The following is a 24,286-nucleotide window of genomic DNA, read 5'->3' as shown; positions in this document are numbered from 1 at the left end:
TGTTATACTATAAGGAACATAACAGACAATTGGTGTAATATTCTGCACAAAAATAACTTGAAAAGTACAACTCAATTTTGGTCAGGTTATAAATATTTGTGTAAAATATTGTCTACAGTGAGTTGGAAAATAAAGTTATTTTAGAGTAACATAGCTCTTGCTTCCCAAGGATACAATGTAACACGTGTGGACCAAAAACAGCAGAGGAGACTTAAATGATGGGGATTCAGTCCGGCTCTTCTATGCTTTGGGGACCAATTTGCTGACATAGCTAATATAGTTTGTGTCCACTCATTCATGGTGGATTCCCTCTGCTGTTGCCTCAATCACGCTACCCATCAGGAAGATTTTTGCCGGAAAACCTCTAACCTTTAAAGTAAATGGAACATCTTTTGAGGGAACAGTGTTTCAAAATCCTGCATAGCATGATGGCTTAAGACCTGATTAAACCATCAGATTTTCTTTGAATTCATTTGAATGTCTTTGAGTTCCTTTTAACAACCTTATTAAGTTCAATTCTTCAACAAAAAAACTGAAAATATTTCTTTTACTCTTATTACATCAGTAAAAAGTTGAAATAACTTACTAGAGAATGCTGGTCATAGGCTGATGGATCCATGGATGTTAAGCTTCCACGCCGAGACCCCACATGACCACTCGCTGTCTCAGAAACACCCAATCCAGCTTCTCCATGATGAGATATCCCTTCTCTGTACATGAGTTCCTCTCCTAAGATGGACTCGGGCCCTAGAGAGCTCTTAGGCGTTGGCATGGGAGTGGCTGCTGTGTGCATTATTATGGGAGGAGCCATCATGCCACGAGGGTCAATATGACCATTAGCTGTCATCATCAGAGAGTACATCTTAAGCTCTATGGAGCAGAGAGAAAGAAATTACTACTATTATTATATATTTTTAAATCAACCAACTTCAATAAATGAAAATAGTGCATGATAATTAGAATGTTTCAGATGTTTTATTTACCTGTGTCTCTGAGCTGTTCAACTTTTTCGTCCTCATCAAAATTGTCAGATTTCTTTTCATCATCTGACTCTGATCGATTGGCGTCGCCCTATAAGACACAGGAATGTACATACAAATAAACCCTTGTTTGAGTTGCCAACATTTATTTTTATTTTTATCATGATGTAAAAAAAAACCAGAGCCTTTTGTATTTTTTTGACAAAGACACAGAACAAGAGATGTTTTTTTCACCTTTATTTCCAGTTTAAACAAAGAGTATCCAGTGGCCTCCAGGTTATTGTTACCACATAAAACTGTGTAAAACAAATCTTAAAATAAATTTTAGTAGCAAAGTCTCAAACTTAAATATTTGTTGACATTCCCAGAAGTTGAGTTTTTAAAAGTTGGAACTTTTTCCAGGAACAATAGCTTTCATGGGAGGGAGTACTTTTTGAATTGGGTTGTGTTGTAGTTGCAGTTTTGTGGTTGGAGGACAGAGAACATTTCATACTGGGTAAACATTCACAGCACTTTTTTTCAGTCATCTCCCAGTTTAAAATCATGTTTACTGTTAAATCTAAACTCCACAAAAGTATTCTTTGTATTATTGTTTTTAGTTAGTTTGCAAATGCAACATTTAATGTTAAATATCACTGTTTTATACTGCTTATATTCAAATACATAAAGAAATCAGCTTTATCACCTTTATGGGGATATACATTAAATTAATGTAGCGTGCGGCTGTGGGTCATGTGATTCAGGGGAGGGATTAAGGTTAGATTTAATATTCTTTGGTAATCATTTAAATTAGCTTGTTTAGCATTGTTCTGTGGGGTTTGATCTGTTTGTGTGTTAAAAAAAGCCATCAAATCACCATATGGTGGTTAATTCCTGATTAAAACTAAGAGCCCACTTCTCTCCAAGTAGTCATTTGGTTCTATGCTACATTGGCATCAGAAGTGGGATGAATTCTGCGAAGAATACATAGAGAGATTGAAGAACTGCAGGGTCTTATTGCTGAAGACTTGCGGTGCTTGGAGGTGCTGACTGGTAAAACACTAAAGCCACCGGGCAGGGATTCCTAAAGGGCCGAAGAATCGTCAAAGCCTGACTCAAGGGAAAACCCCCCACACTGCCGGGGAAAACTGCTGCTGAGCCCCGCTCACCACCAAGAGATGACACCGCCATGCAGTGGGAGAACACCGCTGCCAAACCCCACCCAATTTCAAAGAATGATGGTGCCAGACCATGAGACAACACGAGAAGGAGAAGTTGTTGCTGCCACAAAGAGGACCCCATCATCCAGATGAGGGCATAACCTCTCTGTAGCCTATCCCAAATTAGGTCTGGATTGCTGTGTCATTCTGCAGCTGGAGCAATGTAGAAACAGGCATTCCACCTGGCTCTGGCACTGTAAGGGGGAGCAACAGGACATCCAGGGCCTGATCAGCCTCCCCAGGTGGAGGGTGAGAGGTTAGAAATATAATTCCATAATTCCCAGGGGCTTGCCTTCCAATGGTTCCTGAGGGGCTCACACCTGAGTGACCACTTCAGCATGTCCTCCTGCAACCATGCATATAAAGATGCAAAGGAAGCAGAGATGGTGCTCCTCCCACAGCAGAGAGCCAATATTCTGAGTGCCTGTTTGGCTGAGCCAGAGAAAGAGGACGAGCCAGAGGAAGAGGAAGAACCAGATGGCCTCTGTCAGGACAGTCCCACCAAGACCCAGCTATGCATGGGGTCTGTCTGCTGTCATCGATGTGGCAAACCAGGGCACATGGCGCAGAACTATCCAGCACCAGTCCCAAAGGCTGGGTCATCTGCCAGGAAACGCCCCAGGCTGGTGTAAAGAGGGGAAAACCATTTCAGTCCCCAATGCCCATCCGAGGACAATGTGTGGTGGTTAGCTGGACTGGTCACTCAAGGGGACTGCAGCTGGACTCTCTGCTGGACAGAAGGCCGGGGGCTAGTTGATGTAGGATCCAGCATTTCCCTAGTGTGACCAAGCACCCTCCCAAGCACCTGGACTTCCTCTCGAAGACCTGGCTTCCAACTGCTACACAGCTAACAACAGTGACTGGTAAAAAGGCAAAGATGCAGGTGAAGAAGATGTTGAGAAACAATATTCAATGCAAGGGGTGGGATCATATGTTCTGGCTGGCACCTATCCATCCTAGGACTGGATTCCCTGACCAACACGGGGGCAATAGTGGGCTTCACCAAGTCAGTCCTTTCCCTGGACACTCTGACAGAATCCCTACAGATGGGCCTACAGGAGAAACCGAGGCAGCTGTAGTTGTCAGCAAACTCTGGAAAAAGGTGGTGGAGGTGCTCCAGACCTACAACTTCAAGATCCAGCATCAGCCAGGGAAGCAGCGCAGGTACTGTGATGCACTCTCTTGACACCCATGTGCTACTGCAGCAGGAAAGGTCTGACAAGGCGAGGACAGTGGTCGCAGCAGACCAGATGAGCCAAGGAGAGGTTGAACATCTCCTGTTTAACACTAAATGTCTCTTCGAGTTGCAAGAAGTCGATCTGTCCTTGTCACTGGTCAGGACCTGACTTGCAGAGGAACAGCGCCTTGAGTGGCCAGGAGTATTGTCCGTGGGCCCAGATATAAAGATTTACCACCCCCAATGGGGCAACTTTGAGGTCCATGACAGCCTACTGTACAGAAGGGGGCATGCCCTCGGACGCGTGATCCAGGTGTCTTCAGCTCACCACCACAAAGTCCAGAGGAGTGGGGTTCGGCGGGGGCCAGACATTTAGGGATCTCCAGGTCCCATTACTGACACAGCCCCTTTACATACTGAGGCGATGGTTCTACTGCACTGGCTGTCATTGGGATGTAGAGCTGTATGCAGCACCATCTGGTGGGGGCACAGATTAAGCAAGTCAGGGTGGACACACAAGCTTCACAGGGACCAGGGTTACAATTTCGAGTCCCAGGTCTTCAATTAGGTCAGCCGGCTGCTTGGAGTGAAGCTGCACCTTAGAGTCCTTAACGTCCTCTGTTCCAGCTTTGTCAGCCAGAACACCGGCAGGACTACATGCTGAATGATAGGAGTGTCAGTAATGACTAGTCTTTCAGGTGGGGGGGGGGGGGGGTGATTTGACATCTAAGAACAGCCACTGTGCCTTATAGAAAGTTATTTATACTGCACAATCAATGAGATATAGTTTAACATATCACACCACCTAAGACCAACACATCATTCTCACCTCAGCCTGGAAGCCTTCGACCAAGATGGCAACCAATAAATTGAAGAGCACATAATTGCCAAATGTCATGAGAGCAACGAAGTAGAGAGCCGCCCATGGAGAGGTAGAAGCCATGCCGTTATACAGCACCACGTTCCAGTCCTCCTGGGTAAGGATCTGGAAGGTGGATAAAACACAGACACAGAGATTTAGGCATGACAAAGGAGAGAAGGAGGGGAAGTGAAGGGAATAGATAAATGAAAGCAGAAATAAAAGAGGACAGAACGAATTGGAGGTTTAGAAGATGTGTAATTAAAAGGCAAGGAGTAGTAAGATGAAAGAAAAGCAGCATGAGCCGATATGTTAACCAGCACAGAAATCGATTATATGCTTTATAAAGCCCAGTAATGAGCTTCTTATATGAGCACAATAATTTAATTTAAAAAACCTACTGGACTATAAGTCCATAAATGAAAGTACCTGGATGTAAACGTCAGTGTTTCTGTGCCTGCAGTAAGATAAATATGACTGATAGAAGATTTTAAATCTACGCACAGCATTCATGTAGATTAGCTCAGCCCACTCATTTACCAATCTGGGCAAAAGGCAGTCCCTCTGTGCTGTTTTTGTGAACTACAATATGCAATTCTGCACAGATCTGTGTTTGTTATGCTTGCATGCCTTGATGATATAATAGTAAAATAATAATATAGTAAAATAATATAGTAAAAGTGTACAAAGTATGGAGCGAGTGGAACTTTTCACATGACAGTTAGCTCTGCATAAAATGCTTCTTCAGCACCAAAGAGAGTCCACTGCATTGTGTGTGCTGCCCTTTTGCTGACTCATCTCGTGTGGAAAAAAATGGATCTAGAGCAATTGAACAATATCTCCACAGGGAAGTGGAGCGAAAAATAGAAATCCTGGTGAGGGAAAGAAGCTACGTGCAATTAGACAAACTTTCTGCATTTCAAAGTCAGCTTGGGGCAATTACACATAAACATCAGTGCACTTTAAAGTTGTATTGGCATCTAGTTTGATTTGATTTTGTATGCCCTAGTAAATCTTTGGGGTAAATAAGATGAAAATACATACAATGCTAAAAAAATAAAGGGAACACTTAAACAACACAATATAACTCCAAGTAAATCAAACTTCTGTGAAATCAAACTGTCCACTTAGGAAGCAACACTGATTGACAATCAATGTCACATGATGCTGTGCAAATGGAATAGAAAACAGGGGGAAATCTTTGGCGATTAGCAAGACACACTCAATAAAGGAGTGGTTCTGCAGGTGGGGCCACAGACCACTTCTCAATACCTATGCTTTCTGGCTGACGTTTTGGTCACTTTTGAATGTTGGTGGTGCTTTCACACTCGTGGTAGCATGAGACGGACTCTACAACCCACACAAGTGGCTCAGGTAGTGCAGCTCATCCAGGATGACACATCAATGCGAGCTGTGGCAAGATTTTATGGTGTGTCTGTCAGCGTGGTGTCCAGAGCCTGGAGGCGCTACCAGGAGACAGGCCAGTACACCAGGAGATGTGGAGGAGGTCGTAGGAGGGCAACAACCCAGCAGCAGGACTGCTACCTCCGCCTTTGTGCAAGGAGGAACAGTAGGAGCACTGCCAGAGCCCTGCAAAATGACCTCCAGCAGGCCACAAATGTCCATGTGTCTGCACAAACGGTTAGAAACCGACTCCATGAGGATGGTATGAGGGCCCGACGTCCACAAATGGTGGTTGTGCTCACAGCCTAACACCGTGCAGGATTCTTGGCATTTGCCTTAGAACACCAGGATTGGCTAATTCGCCACTGGCGCCCTGTGCTCTTCACAGATGAAAGCAGGTTCACACTGAGCACATGTGACAGACGTGACAGAGTCTGGACACACCGTGGAGAGCAATCTGCTGCCTGCAACATCCTTCAGCATGACCAGTTTGGCAGTGGGTCAGTAATGGTGTGGGGTGGCATTTCTTTGGAGGGCTGCACGGCCCTCCATGGGCTCGCCAGAGGTAGCCTGACTGCCATTAGGTACTGAGATGAGATCCTCAGACCCCTTGTGAGACCATATGCTGGTGCGGTTGGCCCTGGGTTCCTCCTAATGCAGGACAATGCTAGACCTCATGTTGCTGGAGTGTGTCAGCAGTTCCTGCAAGATGAAGACATTGAAGCTATGGACTGGCCTGCCCGTTCCCCAGACCTGAATCCGATTGAGCACATCTGGGACATCATGTCTCGCTCCATCCACCAACGTCACGTTGTACCACCGACTGTCCAGGAGTTGGCGGATGCTTTAGTCCAGGTCTCGGAGGAGATCCCTCAGGAGACCATCCGCCGTCTCATCAGGAGCATGCCCAGGCGTTGTAGGGAGGTCATACAGGCACGTGGAGGCCACACACAATACTGAGCCTCATTTTGACTTGTTTTAAGGACATTACATCAACGTTGGATCAGCCTCTAGTGTGTTTTTCCACTTTAATGTTGTGTGTGACTCCAAGTCCAGGCCTCCATTGGTTAATAAATTTGATTTCCATTGATGATTTTTGGGTGATTTTGTTGTCAGCACATTCAACTTTGTACAGAACAAAGTATTCAATGAGAATATTTCATTCATTCAGATCTAGGATGTGTTATTTGAGTGTTCCCTTTATTTTTTTGAGCAGTGTATAAGCATACCATTGTTCTAGTTTATTTCTTGAGTGTATACTGTGCAAAAAATCATTTTTGTTTTTTTATGACTATGAAAAAAACAGCATCATGTTTAAAAAACGTATTTCAAATAAGTAGTTGGCAAACCAATTAGATAATTTTATTTAAATAGCAGAACTTCAAACAGTCACAAGAAGATTCAAAGTGGAAAAGGTTGCCTTGAATGCTTAACTATACAGCTAAAGCCAGATATGTGCATACACTAGATAAAAAGACACATTATTTTCTCAAAGTCTGATAAATCAGACAAAGTTTTTTTCTGTGTAAGGTCACCTAGGATTATCAAAGTTTTTTCTATTTACCAATAACATAAGAAAGAGAACATTTCAGTAAATTGTACTAAGTCAGAACTTATAAACACAAAGATTTACACACCGTTAAACAATTAGGCAAAGTCCAGACGATGATGCCTTGGCTTTTATGCTTCTGATATGCTACTTCACAACAACTGAGAACAAAAGCAAAAAATCTTGGCTAAGCTGGTAAAAGAGTGTCATTATCCACAGTGACCGAGTCCTGTTCAAACTCAGAGAAGAAGCAGTAATTACTTCATAATATAGCCCTTACAGTTTGAAAATGCTCTCAGGGACAAATAACTTAATAGTATTTCATCATGTATTGTAATGAAACCAAAATTAGGGTGTTTGGCCTTAATGATAATAATGATGATAATGTTACACTTGTGAATGAAACCTAAGAATCAAAATCCAAAGTGTAAAGTACAGTGGTGGAAGCATCATAATTGTCTTGTGCTTTGCAGCAGAAGGGACTGGTGGCTTAAGGACAGCAAAGTCAAATCTTTGTAGAGGCAATCCACAAAAGTCTTGGTGTAGGTCCCCATAGAAAATTTGTTAACAAAGCGGAAAAGGCTTGGGTGAGCAAGAGACCTGCCTTAGTTACACTAGGTCTGTTTGAGTAAAATTTCCAGCAAACTATTGTGAGAAGCTTGTGAGAGGAAACCCAAAACACATGACAAAGACAACATGTTAAAAGGCAATTCCAGAAAACACCAAGGAAATGGGGCTGCACGGTGGTGCAGTAGGTAGCACTGTTGCCTTGCAGCAAGAAGGTCCTGGGTTCGATTCCCGGCCAGAGGTCTTTCTGCATGGAGTTTGCATGTTCTCCCCGTGCATGTGTGGGTTTTCACCAGGTACTCCGGCTTCCTCCCACAGTCCAAAGACATGCCTGTTAGGTTAATTGGTCACTCTCAATTGCTCTTAGGTGTATGAATGAGTGTGGTTGTTTGTGTGTTGCCCTGTGATGGACTGGTGACCTGTCCAGGGTGTACCCTGCCTCTTGCCCATAGACTGCTGGAGATAGGCACCAGCTCCCCTGTGACCCACTATGGAATAAGCAGTAGAAAATGACTGACTGACTGACCAAGGAAATGTAAAACTTTGAAAGTGAAGAAAAAAAAATCTAACCTGCTCATTAATCTGGCATTTAATAGAAATAATTCTGGGAAACATAAATTATTTTAGTAATCATAAAACTGAAGACATTTAATCTGAATTAATGTCAGACAATGAGAAACAAAAGGTTGTATGTCTTTTTTATAGTGTATGTAAATATCTGTTTTTTTCTTTGTGAAAAACAAAAATCATGTCTGCTTAGTCCTACGGGGATCAGTAATCAGTCTAGTTAATTTAATCTGTGGTTAATAATACTTGTAACTCGACTTTAGGTGTGGATTGCATGGACAATTATGAAGTCTAAATGTTGATGAGGATGGTAAGAATTATATTCAGAAAAAGTGAAAAAAAAACAACAAAGAGTAGTAAAGTAAAAATTCGGACAGGGGAAGTGAAAAACTCACCTGGAATACCGTGACGATTGCCCAGAGTAAGGAGTCAAAGTTTTTGCGGTCAGGAATGGTATCCCCATTCTCCATTCTTAGACTGAATTTACATCCAAAAAGATGCATGCCAAGTATACTGCAAAAACACAAGGAAAATCCTGTGATGACCATTTGAATGCACAGGAACAGACAAAGTTGATGGCACCCTTAGCAAAGATATGTACAAAGAATATATAATATATGGATGTAATAAAAGTAAATTAATCTTTATTTGCTGTAGAGCAATCTCACATTGAAAATATCCCATGTCAAATAAAAACCGTTTTGAACAATATCACTGTTGGCACAATTATTGGTGCCCCTGACAGTCCCTTTGAATTAACTTTATAAATTAACCCTTATACATTGATAAGACTAACCGACTGACTGACATTGATAAGACTTTATAGAAACTTCCAACGCAGGCTTATTTCTTTTGGCACTTGTCACTAGGTTAGATGAATACCCATATTTATCTTGTCACGACACAGAGTAAGCAGCATGGGAAGAGCAGAAAACAAATCCTCCAAACCTCATTGTTAGAGTATTGCAGCAAAACAAGACCTTAGCTTAGGGTCACCAACTCTCCCAAGCAGCCATTTAGCATATCAACTGGTTGTTACAGATACATTCCAGGCAAAAAAGCCTTTTCTCTCCTATCCTCACAAGTGTAAAATATGGAATTTTCTAAACTTCTCTGGGACTTTAACTGAAACCATATCCATTTTGTCAGAAGAGACTAAGACTAAGCTTTTCAGTAATTCTGAAGGAATTCTGAATGATCTAGACTTATGGTTCTCAAACGGTGGTACCAAGTACCCCTGGTGGTACTTGGTACCACCTTTAATGGTAGTCTTTGGCAATCTTTGGCATTGTCATTTGCAAGGTAAATGTAAACATATTTTTTGTGCAGTAATGGATGACAGTTAACAATTAACAACTGCTGTTGGCTACTTATACTCAGTTTTATTTACAACAGTTCAAAGCTTGGATCTGGGACTGATGGCCAACCAAACTTAACCATGTACTAGTGACAAATCTGAAAGCTATGGGATTTCCTTATTGAAAAGACCAGGCCCCCCCTTCTACTTGCTAATGGCAACACACATGTTGTTCTTCCAAACACTGTACCTCCTGAAAGATAAGATATTGGTGTCATAGATACCAATAATTGTGCCTTCAGTAATTTTGCTAAAAAGCACTGGAGGTGGTATTTTTTTGATAAATATTTTTTTAATAAATGTAGTCAATATTGTCAGTGTGAAATTGTGATACAGCAGTAAAATATGCCTTTGACATATCTTTACCAAAGGTGCTAGCATATTTGTCCATGTCTCAATGTGTTCACAGGATGAAAACAATGACATCATTTTATTAAAAAAAATGAAAACAAGCAGGAGGTTCAGCAGATTTTCCATTTTTGAACCTGAAAGTGAAGATGAAAAGCATCAGCAGCATGCAGAAGGTGGCCACATTGTCCATGGTCTTCATCAGAACCACCAGCTGCCTCCTCAAGGCAGGTAGGAAGCGTACAAGCTTCAGCACACGCAACAGACGAAATGTCCGCAGGACTGACAACCCTCCATCCGCTTGACCGATTATCTCCCACACACTGAGAAACATAAACAAAAAAAACAGCACATGTCTGAAATAAGCAAGTAAACAATTTTCTAAAGTTTAATATTTTTTTTAAAATCTTAGTTTTTTGTAGTTAATAGAAAATTATTCTAAAGCAACCATACCTTATGATGACAATGATGCTGTCGAATATGTTGTAAGGGTTTCTGATGTATCCAAACAAACCAAAAGCAAGAAGCATGAAGCCCATCTCCAGCACAAACATGCTGGTAAAAACAATGTTACTAATCTCCAACACATCAGTCAGTTCCTCGGGCTGGAGGGAGAAAAACAGGAGCGAGATTTAAAGAGAAAAGAAGAGTCACGAGAAGAAACTGAAATGCGCATAATGGAAAACAAATAAAAGAAGCAAATCTCTAATCTGTTATCTCTGAACTTTAAAACCTATGTTGCCCATGTGCCCTGAACTGAGGCATCATCAATCAAGCACAGAGTCGCAGTCAGGCCTAATCAATCAAAGGGGACTAAATGTGTCAATATATCAATGCTGATCTACTTCGCTTACCTCACAGTATGTGCAATCCAGTAAAGATTTAAGTGAGCCCCCTCCTGCTCCTCATAAAGCATGTATTCAATTCTTTTATGAAAAATGCAGCATTTTTTTTGCTCTGCTGACTGTATTATAGGACCACATCTCCGGCTTGAATTGAAAAGATGTGACATAGACTCTAGCAAGTAGTGTTAAAAAAGTGTTTACACTGTTGCATTAGGTAAACGCTTTCATACACACATTTAACAACACTTCAATGCAAGTGAAAACCCTGCATCTTTACATTGTGATAATAAATCAGTGAATAAATTAAATGAATGAAAGTAGCAGTTAGACGTTTCCGAAATCCTTAAACCTTTTTTTCTTTTTCTCTTTATTGATGCCTCAAACACAAAGAGATTTGACATATTAATAGCTATATCTGCAGCAAGAAAATACATTTTACCTAACACACAAGATGTTTAGTGAAAGTAAGATTATAGACGAATATGGTTCTTGTTTTTTAAAAGCCAATTGTAAAAAAGCACAAGCAAGATCCCAGAGATTACTTATTAAGTATGCCAAATATGAGGGGTGACAAACAGCAAAGGTTTACTTTAATGATACCTATCTATGCAGCAGAGATGATCACAAGTCATTTCTCCAAGTCCAAGTCTTTTGCTCTAGTTCCAAGTCAAGTCTGTAATGACTGAAATTATCATTTTCATTTTAGTCATTTAACAGTCAGCGATACAGAGATTGTCGAAATGCTTGAGAGAGATGACAAAGCGTTTGTATAATTTTTGTAGGGAGATGATTAACTGAAACTGCATTTAAAAATGTGAAATTATCACTGAGTCATATCAAATTAGAGAAAGCATCCTATCAGCTCAGGGTTGAAGGTCCTTCAGCATTGGACCCTTGTAACTTTAATCACTCCAGCACTCCCAGAAACACAAAATGTTTATTTATTTTTTTCATAAAGAAATTATAAAAGACCATCAATTTCTGCTTAAATTTTAAGTACTATATGCATGTTTTTACAGCAAACTGAAATGAACTTTCAATGAGACCTTCTTTTTTTAACCTTTATATGGACGAATTATGCTGCAAACTATGTTCTTTATTTCTTGAAGTGGGACACCTATTATTATTATTAGATTTTTTTTTTAATATGGAAGGGACATCGTTGGCTTTATTCTACTCCAGAAAAAGGTATTGTCTCTTTCAGTGTAAACTGTTTGGTTGAAAGAGGTTTTACATTATATCTACAAACAGAAGACAAATAAACTGTGAATACTTGTTTAAAACATTTTTTCTCTATATTTCTGCACTTTTAGGTAATCTTTTTATAAGTGTCTCGATATTTTTGTTTTTAGCAGGAAAGGCATATATGGCTCTTTGAATTGGAAAGGTTCAACATTTGGAAACAGTTTATAGTGTTACTGAGGCAGGTCTCTTGCTCACCCAAGCCTTTTCAGCTTTGTCCACAAATGTTCTATGGGGACTGACACCAGGACCTTTGTAAATTGCCTCTACAAAGATTTGATTTTGCTGTCCTTGCAAACAGGAGCAAGATGTAAGTTTTTGAAGAATGGTTCTATGTGTAGAATAAGATAATGTACATCATTAGAAACAAAGAAAAAAAAAAAAGCTATCAGTGTTTAATGTAACACATTGTCAAAACATTATAATAGCTTTCGGAACCTAGCTAACTTTGTGATGAACCAAGATAATGTGGCTGTCCTTTGAAAGGCTTGTCAGGACAAAATATCTTTCACTGTCAAGAAAAATGTACAATATATGGCATCCAGAATGTTATTGTTGAATAAGTAACTTTGAGACTAGTTAAACATGGTGTGTTAATTTGCTGCATTAAAAAGGTACCAGGTTTTTAGCCATATAGCTGTCTACTTTTAAGATTAGGCTTTAAACTTTCCTTTTGATAGAGTAGCTTAGGTTATCCTGAGCCATCTCTATAGTTATGATGCTACAGGCTTATGCTGCTAAAGGACATATTGACCGCTTTTCCTGACTCCACTACATTCTCCTACAACTCTTCAATTTTGTATTATTTGCTGTTATTTCTGCTTTAACTATATGTTCTCTTTATATACAGTAAGCTACATCTGGCCTTGTGTTCTATTTAGCTGTGATATCATTCTGGAGGGGACAATGGCTGAGCTCCTGCTGCCATTGACTTCATGTTCTCCTTCTATAGATGATACACTTGACCCCATCTTCCAGTGTTTAACTCTGTCTCTATCCTAGACATAGCCATTGTTAGGCTTTTCCTGTGAGTAACTATGTGCTGTATTTCATCCTATAGACTTTAAAAACGGTTCAGACCTTGTCTGTTTAGCTGTGTTTCTTTCCTAGACAAAGCCACTAAGGAAGCTACTACTGCCATTAACGTCTTTTCTTTAACATAGAAAGTGTTCCTGGAACAGTGTTTTGTGTGTTTCTTTTTCTTGTGTGCATCTGTCTTTTCATATACCTAGTTGGTTGTGGCAGACGGCTACTCACACTGAGGCATGTTTCTTCTTGTTAAAGAGGAGTTTTCCTTTCTGCTGTTGCTATATAGGCATACTCGGTATGACGGATTGCAGAAAAGTCAACGGCACAATGTGAGCAACTGTCCACTGTCGCAACATGCTTTTCCAGGAGGAGTGAATGTGCAAGTCAGTGACTTGATGCAATCTGCTGGATTTACTTAGATTCTAAACATTTTAACAATTTGAATAACAAACTGAACTTGGTGGCATTGCCAGCTAGGATCAATTTGGAATGTATGTAATTAACTTGGACCTGTTTGAACACAGCTCTGAGTGTGACCTTGCCTTTCGGATATATAGAGGAAAATCACATCGAGACGAGGGAAAAAAAGGGTCAAATAAGTTATCAAACATTTTATATATTTCTTCTTTTGGCCTTATTTTGGGATTTCTATGTGTTGCAGTATTATAGCATATATCTCAATAAATTGTATTCTCCAACAAATCTGATTTATTGATAATAAATTGATAAATGTAGTATCAATTTGTCATTGTGACACTTCTTAGAAGGGTTTATAAAGTTGACTTTACATTTGACCAGACAATAATAAAAGGCCACAATATTAAAAAAGTAATGTATGTCTCCAGAAGAGATATCTTGTTTATCAGCCTCACATCAGTTGGTAAAACCAGTGTAAGCTAATATGACATATGACATCCCATGACCCGGGAAAAAGTGAATGCTTATTCTGGATCAATGTTTGAGACTCTTTTGAAATAACAAGTTGCTCTTTGGCTGCTTAGTTATGTGGACAAAACCTCCACAAAAACGGCTGTCCACCCCATTTTAATCACTTGTATGGCAGCAAACTGTTAGGGGGTACTGATGCTAAGGTTAGGATCTAATTAAACACTTCCTACTGGTGCTAAACAAAAAAATAAATAACATAAACAGAAAATCTATTGTGCATCCTTTATTTTGATAGTTTTTCACTAATTTCACTATAGCAATCATATTATTTTCTAAACCTTTTTATGTTGAAAACAACCATTGTAAATGTCTAACTTAAATTGCAAGATTATTAGCTTTGAAAAATGTTTAATTGGTTTTACTTTTAATGACAAAACAAGTCTACCACCAAGATTTAGTCAGTCTAAACACAACTAAAACATGCTCTTTGGAACACCATCAGCTCAAGGACTTCTACATTCATATACATTTCTGCACATAGATTTACTCCCACTGGCTAGGAAAAATTTGTTAGGTGTCACAAATGAGGGTTGATGAGCACTAAACTGAGAAGGAACTCATAAATAACACTTCAGTGTGTTTACATGGATATAGTATTGCCTTAAAAAGGCAATGGCTCACCCAGTCTTTCCCTATGTTTACACCACAAAAATACAAGTGCACACACTTTGCCGACAGGTAAGCTTGAGGACCCCAACATTCCAGATGTTAGCCAGAAAGAATGAAGCAGAAATATATATATATATATATATATATATATATATATATATATATATATATATATATATATATACATTATTTATATATATCTATATCTATATATGTATAGATATATATATATATAAATAATGTATATATATATATATATATATATATATATTTGTGTTTGTTTACGTATGCAAAGAAAATGTGCTCTACTAGTCTTTTAAGTTTTCATCTAAAAACATATGTGTACTCACTTTTGATATAAAATGAGAAATTTAAAAAAACAACTTTTTGTGTTTTTTTTAAATCTTTTATCTTTACCTGTTTTTTTTTTTTTTTTTCTTTTTGTACTTGTCAATTTGTACTCTCTGTTAGGCACTTTGGTCAACGTTGCAGTTCTTTTTAAATGTGCTGTATAAATAGAGTTGAACCTTTGCCTTGGTTTACTGTCTTGTACACTCAATTTAATTAGTCTAATCTGTTCTTTAGGATTTTCAGAAAACCAAATACAACTTACAGACAATATGTTTCGCACAGACAGAATGTGAATCTTACCTGTTCATGATACTCTATTCCCATGCTGAGGGTATTAATGAGAATGGCAATCATAATCCCCCTGTTGAAGTATTTACTTTCTACAATTCTCTTCAGTTTTTCCCTAAAGTCTATCCAAGCCCGAAGAGCTCCGTTTCTGTACTCCACAACCCCACATCTTCGGAATCGACTTCTGAATCCTCGAAGATCACCCCCCTGGAAGAAGATATTTCATCATATCAACAAATATTCAGTTATTACTTATGCTTAAAACATTCATGAGCAAATATCAGAAATACACAAGCTTATATGCCTGAGACTAACCAATATGTTATCTGTGTTTACTATCATCCCATTAGCACCTATTCTGACCTGCTGAAAGTTGTTTAGTCCATCAGCCTCTCCTTTGCCCCCCTCCAGGTCTCCTAGTTCCAGTTCCAGGGTCTCAAGGCTGCGAGCACACAGAGGGCAGCTAAGCAACTCTAAAAGCAGAGGGCTGGGCACCACGCCTGCCAGCTGAAACAGCAGCCTCTGGCGACCTTTAGACAGAAAGTGATGGAAATAGTCAAAAATCTGCTGAAAAGATGTTTTCTGTCTTTTTTTATGCTGTTGTCTCTTTGGATTTTTTTTTTTTTGGGATTTGAGTAGAGTTGGTAATACAGGTCCTTCTCAAAATATTAGCGTATTGTGATAAAGTTCATTATTTTCCATAATGTAATGATAAAAATGTAACATTCATATATTTTAGATTCATTGCACACAAACTGAAATATTTCAGGTCTTTTATTGTCTTAATACAGATGATTTTGGCATACAGCTCATGAAAACCCAAAATTCCTATCTCACAAAATTAGCATATTTCATCCGACCAATAAAAGAAAAGTGTTTTTAATACAAAAACCGTCAACCTTCAAATAATCATGTACAGTTATGCACTCAATACTTGGTCGGGAATCCTTTGGCAGAAATGACTGCTTCAATGCAGCGTGGCATGGAGGCAATCAGCCAGTGGCACTGCTGAGGTCTTATGGAGGCCCAGGATGCTTCGATAGCGGCCTTTAGCTCCTCCAGAGTGTTGGGTCTTGAGTCTCTCAACGTTCTCTTCACAATATCCCACAGATTCTCTATGGGGTTCAGGTCAGAAGAGTTGGCAGGCCAATTGAGCACAGTGATACCATGGTCAGTAAACCATTTACCAGTGGTTTTGGCACTGTGAGCAGGTGCCAGGTCGTGCTGAAAAATGAAATCTTCATCTCCATAAAGCTTTTCAGCAGATGGAAGCATGAAGTGCTCCAAAATCTCCTGATAGCTAGCTGCATTGACCCTGCCCTTGATAAAACACAGTGGACCAACACCAGCAGCTGACACGGCACCCCAGACCATCACTGACTGTGGGTATTTGACACTGGACTTCTGGCATTTTGGCATTTCCTTCTCCCCAGTCTTCCTCCAGACTCTGGCACCTTGATTTCCGAATGACATGCAGAATTTGCTTTCATCTGAAAAAAGTACTTTGGACCACTGAGCAACAGTCCAATGCTGCTTCTCTGTAGCCCAGGTCTGGGGAATGCGGTACCTGTAGCCCATTTCCTGCACACGCTGTGTGCACGGTGGCTCTGGATGTTTCTACTCCAGAATCAGTCCACTGCTTCCGCAGGTCCCCCAAGGTCTGGAATCGGCCCTTCTCCACAATCTTCCTCAGGGTCCGGTCACCTCTTCTCGTTGTGCAGCGTTTTCTGCCACACTTTTTCCTTCCCACAGACTTCCCACTGAGGTGCCTTGATACAGCACTCTGGGAACAGCCTATTCATTCAGAAATTTCTTTCTGTGTCTTACCCTCTTGCTTGAGGGTGTCAATAGTGGCCTTCTGGACAGTAGTCAGGTTGGCAGTCTTACCCATGATTGGGGTTTTGAGTGATGAACCAGGCTGGGAGTTTTAAAGGCCTCAGGAATCTTTTGCAGGTGTTTAGAGTTAACTCGTTGATTCAGATGATTAGGTTCATAGCTCGTTTAGAGACCCTTTTAATGATATGCTAATTTTGTGAGATAGGAATTTTGGGTTTTCATGAGTTGTATGCCAAAATCATCCGTATATATATATAATATTTTGAGAAGGACCTGTAGTTTACAAATCTAATTTACATTATGAAAGTTTGTCAGTTGGTGCTCAAAGTTAGTAAACATAGACTCACTTCTTTTCTTGTCGTCTTAACGAGTGTTTAGTGAAGACATTCATGCAGTTTAAGTATACCTGAGATAGTAGCATCATTCAGGCTATAATTTCAACCTTTACCTAAATTTCAAAACACAATCAAAACAATCAAGCTGGACTGGATTATTTTGTTGATAGTTTGGGGCATTCTGGCAGCTTTAGAATGTAAGTGCTTAAGTGGTATATCTTTTTGTTGTTAAAATACAGAACTCATATTGAAAATTTGTATTAATGAGGTTACCTGGATCTGATCTGATTAAAGTCTTGATCAAAGCATTTTGGAAGTATCCTATCCAAACGGAGAGTAAAGCTACTTCTAAAGCTAATGGTAGCCAAACATGCATAGAAATATCAAGAAAAATACAAGTTTGATGAAGAATTAAGCTGCATGTATGGATTCAGATATATGTTTAGAAAATGAAAGCTGTGCTTTTGGGACATGTTTTCTGTCTCTGAAGAAATATGGATACCACAGTGTCCTCAATGTGAATGGTAAGAAATTTAAGTGAAAAATTGTTCGTTTTTTTATTACTATGCATACTATGCTACAAGTTTTGAAGCATACAATACAGTCCTAATCAAAATCGTAAGACTGAGGAAGTGCAAGTATTCACATTCCATGCTGCTGGACTGTAGCCAGGTTGTAAGATGAGCTTCAAAATCCAAAAAAAAGAAACAGCAGGAAGCAATGGAACAAACAGAATAGGCAAACTGTTGAAAACAAGTTTTAAACTCAGGCTGTTAATTAGCTGACCAGAAATGTAAGACCATAGCCCCAAAAACCTAAAACAGGACCAAAAGTAATATAACATACTCAGTAATGAGTAGTTCCACCACTCTATGAGTATCCCTACTAGGCTGGTGTGAAAATAGTTTAATGGAGGGCATCCACTGTCTGAAACTGAAATCTTTTTTAGGAAATCTACATTGTCAATAATTCCCAAGCATTATTAATGGGATTTAGATCAGAGGAAAAGAACATGCAACATTATCCAAAAGAGGAGTGTTATTCTCCTGAAAAAGACATGCATCAGACGTATATTGTGAACTGCAGTGTTGCAGTGTAATGCTGAAAGACTCAGTTATGACCAGGTTATTAATTATCAGTTGAGGACCCTCAGACAAGAAGTATGCCTGCTGCAAAATCTCCACATAGTTATCTGTGGTGTGACATTTTTGCACAACTTAAAACTCTATTGTTCCATTTTATTTTTCTTACGTTTTGTGGCACTGGTGGCCTTTATTTTTAAAGTTGACCAACAGGAAATGAGGTGGAGAGAGAGAGGGGAAGATATGGAGCAAAGGTCAAAGGGCCGAGACTTGAACCAGTGATGGCTGATTGAGGACTGTAGCCTCTGTACATGGGTCGTCTGCTTTACCCTTGCGCCACTGCCATGCCCCTATTGTATTTTTAAAGAAATAAACTCCCTGATGTAACATCCTCCACTGGCTTAAAAATATTTCCTGTGAAATATCTTTTTCATGCCACTAATGTTGGAAGCCATCATGTTAAGATTTAATTTATTCTTATCAGAAAATAAAACTTTCCTCCACCTTTCTGTCTCCCAGGTTCAGTGCTCCCTTGCAGAGTCAAAAGGGGGATTTATGGCATAGGAAGGGAGACATGGCCTTTAAAGATGTTATTTGTTCTTGTAGCCATTTCTTTGTAGATATTGTCTTAAAATTATTGGGCTGCAGTCAGCATAAGTGAGCACCTTCAGAGGTTTCTTGCTTTTGTCATCAGAAAATCATGACTCTATGACTGCTTGACACAAAACGGCATGAGAGTCAGATTTATGCAAAAGATTTAGAATTTCTACAGCTGTTATCTTAAACCTTTGATAAACAGCATGTTTGAGTTTTAATACAGATTCCAATCATTTTGCCTACTCTGTTTGCTTTGTCTCATCCACCTTGCATTTTGAAACTGTACTTATAACCTGATTATAATTTACTTGCATTAAATAATAAGGCTTGCATTTTATCCTTTGGTCTTAAAATTTTGATCAGGAGAGCAAACATAAGGTATATAAACCTGGTATATGGCATTGTCAAATGCCTGTTTGTAAATGATTTGACATCAGGACAAAAAAAAACACTGATCAGGACATTCCTATTATCAATCAAACTGAAGCCATCAGCTCTGCCTTTTTCAATGTGAGATAATAAAATGCCAACAAATCATATCTGAAGATCTTTTTATTGCAGACTGAACCAACAATGTGCACATTGCTTAGCAACTTGGACATCACATATATCCCTGTGAACATAATTATCAACAGAACTTTAAGTTGTTCTACTTTTTTTTGTTTCTTTTTTATTTTACACTGGTAAAGTCAAAGCTGTGGCAAGAGAATTAAGACTTGCTGATCAAAGAGGAAAATTGTGACAGATTTGAGATGAATGTTCTGTTGCAATGTGACTTTGCTGACATCTAATGTTCATTCTTTCTCTTTCTAATTAAACTTTAAGGAGACACTGCAATGCAATCCTCACCTTTGCAGACTTCCATGTTTAAACGATTTAGTCAGTGGTTATAACTTGGTAGGGAAATACATCCTTGTCTAACACAGAAGAATATCTCAAACTAAAACAGTGTAGAGAGAAAGTCAGCACCACAAGCCTGAGAAGAAAAATAGGTGTACCTGGTTTGGATTAGAAGAATTTCAATTTAAGCTTATTGTTGTTAGTATATTAAAGTGTATTGATATTTTTATCACCTAGATATGAAATGTACAGGGGTTGGACAATGAAACTGAAACACCTGTCATGTTAGTGTGGGAGGCTTCATGGCTAAATTGGACCAGCCTGGTAGCCAGTCTTCATTGATTGCACATTGCACCAGTAAGAGCAGAGTGTGAAGGTTCAATTAGCAGGGTAAGAGCAGTTTTTCTCAAAATATTGAAATGCACACAACATTATGGGTGACATACCAGAGTTCAAAAGAGGACAAATTGTTGGTGCACGTCTTGCTGGCCACAGGATTAACTGTGGACGCAAGAGGAAGCTGTCTGAAAGGGATGTTCGGGTGCTAACCCGGATTGTATCCAAAAAACATAAAACCACGGCTGCCCAAATCACGGCAGAATTAAATGTGCACCTCAACTCTCCTGTTTCCACCAGAACTGTCCGTCGGGAGCTCCACAGGGTCAATATACACGGCCGGGCTGCTATAGCCAAACCTTTGGTCACTCATGCCAGTGCCAAATGTCGGTGTCAATGGTGCAAGGAGCGCAAATCTTGGGCTGTGGACAATGTGAAACATGTATTGTTCTCTGATGAGTCCACCTTTACTGTTTTCCCCACATCCGGGAGAGTTACGGTGTGGAGAAGCCCCAAAGAAGCGTACCACCCAGACTGTTGCATGCCCAGAGTGAAGCAAGGGGGTGGATCAGTGATGGTTTGGGCTGCCATATCATGGCATTCCCTCTGTCCAATACTTGTGCTAGATGGGCGCGTCACTGCCAAGGACTACCGAACCATTCTTGAGGACCATGTGCATCCAATGGTTCAAACATTGTATCCTGAAGGCGGTGCCGTGTATCAGGATGACAATGCACCAATACACACAGCAAGACTGGTGAAAGATTGTTTTGATGAACATGAAAGTGAAGTTGAACATCTCCCATGGCCTGCACAGTCACCAGATCTAATTATTATTGAGCCACATTGGGGTGTTTTGGAGGAGCGAGTCAGGAAACGTTTTCCCCCACCAGTATCACGTAGTGATCTGGCCACTATCCTGCAAGAAGAATGGCTTAAAATCCCTCTGACCACTGTGCAGGACTTGTATATGTCATTCCTAAGACGAATTGACGCTGTATTGGCTGCAAAAGGAGGCCCTACACCATACTAATAAATTAGTCAGTCAGTCATTTTAACTCTAAACACCTGCAAAAGATTCCTGAGGCCTTTAAAACTCCCAGCCTGGTTCATCACTCAAAACCCCAATCATGGGTAAGACTGCCAACCTGACTGCTGTCCAGAAGGCCACTATTGATACCCTCAAGCAAGAGGGTAAGACACAGAAAGAAATTTCTGAATGAATAGGCTGTTCCCAGAGTGCTGTATCAAGGCACCTCAGTGGGAAGTCTGTGGGAAGGAAAAAGTGTGGCAGAAAACGCTGCACAACGAGAAGAGGTGACTGGACCCTGAGGAAGATTGTGGAGAAGGGCCAATTCCAGACCTTGGGGGACCTGCGGAAGCAGTGGACTGAGTCTGGAGTAGAAACATCCAGAGCCACCGTGCACAGGCATGTGCAGGAAATGGGCTACAGGTGCCGCATTCCCCAGGTCAAGCCACTTTTGAACCAGAAACAGCGGCAGAAGCGCCTGACCTGGGCTACAGAGAAGCAGCACTGGACTGTTGCTCAGTGGTCCAAAGTACTTTTTTTGGATGAAAGCAAATTCTGCATGTCATTCGGAAATCAAGGTGCCAGAGTCTGGAGGAAGACTGGGGAGAAGGAAATGCCAAATTGCCAGAAGTCCAGTGTCAAGTACCCACAGTCAGTGATGGTCTGGGGGGCCGTGTCAGCTGCTGGTGTTGGTCCACTGTGTTTTATCAAGGGCAGGGTCAATGCAGCTAGCTATCAGGAGATTTTGGAGCACTTCATGCTTCCATCTGATTAATAGCTTTATGGAGATGAAGATTTCATTTTTCAGCACGACCTGGCACCTACTCACAGTGCCAAAACCACTGGTAAATGGTTTACTGACCATGGTATCACTGTGCTCAATTGGCCAGCCAACTCTCCTGACCTGAACCCCATAGAGAATCTGTGGGATATTGTGAAGAGAACGTTGAGAGACTCAAGACCCAACACTCTGGATGAGCTAAAGGCCACTATCGAAGCATCCTGGGCCTCCATAAGACCTCAGCAGTGCCACAGGCTGATTGCCTCCATGCCACGCCGCATTGAATCAGTCATTTCTGCAAAAGGATTCCCGACCAAGTATTGAGTGCATAACTGTACATGATTATTTGAAGGTTGACGTTTTTTATATTAAAAACACTTTTCTTTTATTGGTCGGATGAAATATGCTAATTTTGTGAGATAGGAATTTTGGGTTTTCATGAGCTGTATGCCAAAATCATCTGTATTAAGACAATAAAAGACCTGAAATATTTCAGTTAGTGTGCAATGAATCTAAATTATATGAATGTTAAATTTTCATAATGACATTATGGAAAATAATGAACTTTATCACAATATGCTAATATTTTGAGAAGGACCTGTACAACTATACACACACTCATTCATACACCTAAGGGCAATTTAGAGTTACCAATTAACCTAACAGGCATGTCTTTGGACTGTGGGAGGAAGCCGGAGTACCTGGTGAGAACCCACTCATGCACAGGGAGAACATGCAAACTCCATGCAGAAAGACCCCAGGCTGGGAATCAAACCCAGGACCTTCTTGCTGCAAGGCAACAGTGCTACCAACTGTGCCACCGTGCAGCCCCAATAAATTATTGTGGTCTAAAACCAGGTGTTTCAGTTTCATTGTCCAACCCCTGTATATCAAAACAATATAAAAAAGACAGTCAGACCTTGCAATATAATAAAGCATTGAAAAAAGTAAGAGTAAGTGAACTTCTGCAGACAAAGCTAAAAGTTTGGTCTTTTTCTATAAAAAGCCAAGAGGCTGTCACTATAAGTACTGCGAGCTCATCCTTTATCATCAGCCTGGCTATCCACTCTCACCTTCTGTTCTTTGACTGCAGACTTAAAATCAGTGTAGAGAAAATGCAAAGCACAGCTGAAAACGCACAGAAGTAGGACTTAGTGAGTGAAAACATCACCTCATTAAAAGCAGCTTAAACAGCAGGGTAAATGTGTCTAGCATGCTGCCTAAAATCTCAAGGGATAAAATGTGTAGTGAGAATCTGTACCATTTTCCAAGTCTTTTGATAGTCTAATTTATAGTTAGTGCTAAGTAATACACATATTTTAAGAAATTATGATTCCTACAATAATAACTCATTGCCTTTATAGCATAAGGTTTGGCCATGTTAAACTTTTTTTTTTTTTTTACATTTCCTAATGTGTTTCAAATAAACAAAGTTGAAACATACTTCAGAGGAAAGTGGCTCATCTTGTGTGCAGGTCATATTCAGACAAAACTAGGATTGATGCTTTAATAGAGTTATATTATGAGGTTTAGTACCAATGAGTCACAGAAGATCCAGAATGTCAGTGTTAATGAATCTGTGATATTTAACACAAAGAACATTTAATTACGGTATATATTTTCAGACATGATTCACAAAGAAGGTCCTGGTCCAATCTCCTGGTACTGGTCATAGCACTTTTGAATAGTTCTACAAGTGTAGCTAATTACACTCAAGTCCTGATACCCATTGTCACCCACTGTCTATGGGGTTATATGTGCTGTAAACTGCCATATGATGTTATAATTGAATGTGCCAATTGATGTCAATAGTATATATTGAAGCTGCAGTTTCTAAACACCACAATAAGAGTCAACAGCAACCAAAGACCCTACACTCTAAAACTCGTCCCTATTATCAATAATATTCCCTAATAAACAATATTTTGACGACTTATCATTATAGTTGGAGGTTCAGAGTTAGGGTTAGAGTTGTGGGCAGGGTCAGGGTTGGGGAAGGTTTAGTGCCAAGATTAGAGTTAAGTTAAGGCATACGGGAAAAAAGTAAAGAATGTACAAACTGAAAAAGGGCACATGATCTGGGGCCTGAGATGACATGAGGGTCTGGGGAAAGTGTCTGCAGCTAGATGC

The 24,286-nt window shown here is 40.0% G+C and overlaps 1 protein-coding gene across 3 annotated transcripts in view; it reads right to left on the bottom strand.

The window, feature by feature from the left end:
* Positions 1-24,286, bottom strand: part of LOC124862289 (voltage-dependent T-type calcium channel subunit alpha-1H-like) — a 221,452-nt gene that overhangs the window by 48,155 nt on the left and 149,011 nt on the right. For all 3 annotated transcript variants that reach the window (XM_047356113.1, XM_047356111.1, XM_047356112.1), the window contains exons 11-18: positions 15,683-15,849; positions 15,332-15,526; positions 10,461-10,612; positions 10,145-10,330; positions 8,698-8,815; positions 4,186-4,341; positions 984-1,071; positions 587-870 (exon numbers count right to left, since the gene is read on the bottom strand). In XM_047356113.1, coding sequence (XP_047212069.1) covers positions 587-870; positions 984-1,071; positions 4,186-4,341; positions 8,698-8,815; positions 10,145-10,330; positions 10,461-10,612; positions 15,332-15,526; positions 15,683-15,849 — 1,346 coding nt within the window. The remainder of the gene's footprint in view (positions 1-586; positions 871-983; positions 1,072-4,185; positions 4,342-8,697; positions 8,816-10,144; positions 10,331-10,460; positions 10,613-15,331; positions 15,527-15,682; positions 15,850-24,286) is intronic.

This window comes from Girardinichthys multiradiatus, chromosome X, assembly GCF_021462225.1.
Source record: "Girardinichthys multiradiatus isolate DD_20200921_A chromosome X, DD_fGirMul_XY1, whole genome shotgun sequence".
NCBI lineage: Eukaryota > Metazoa > Chordata > Actinopteri > Cyprinodontiformes > Goodeidae > Girardinichthys > Girardinichthys multiradiatus.
Note: the sequence above shows the minus strand (reverse complement) of the source record. Positions and strands in the feature narration are given on the sequence as shown.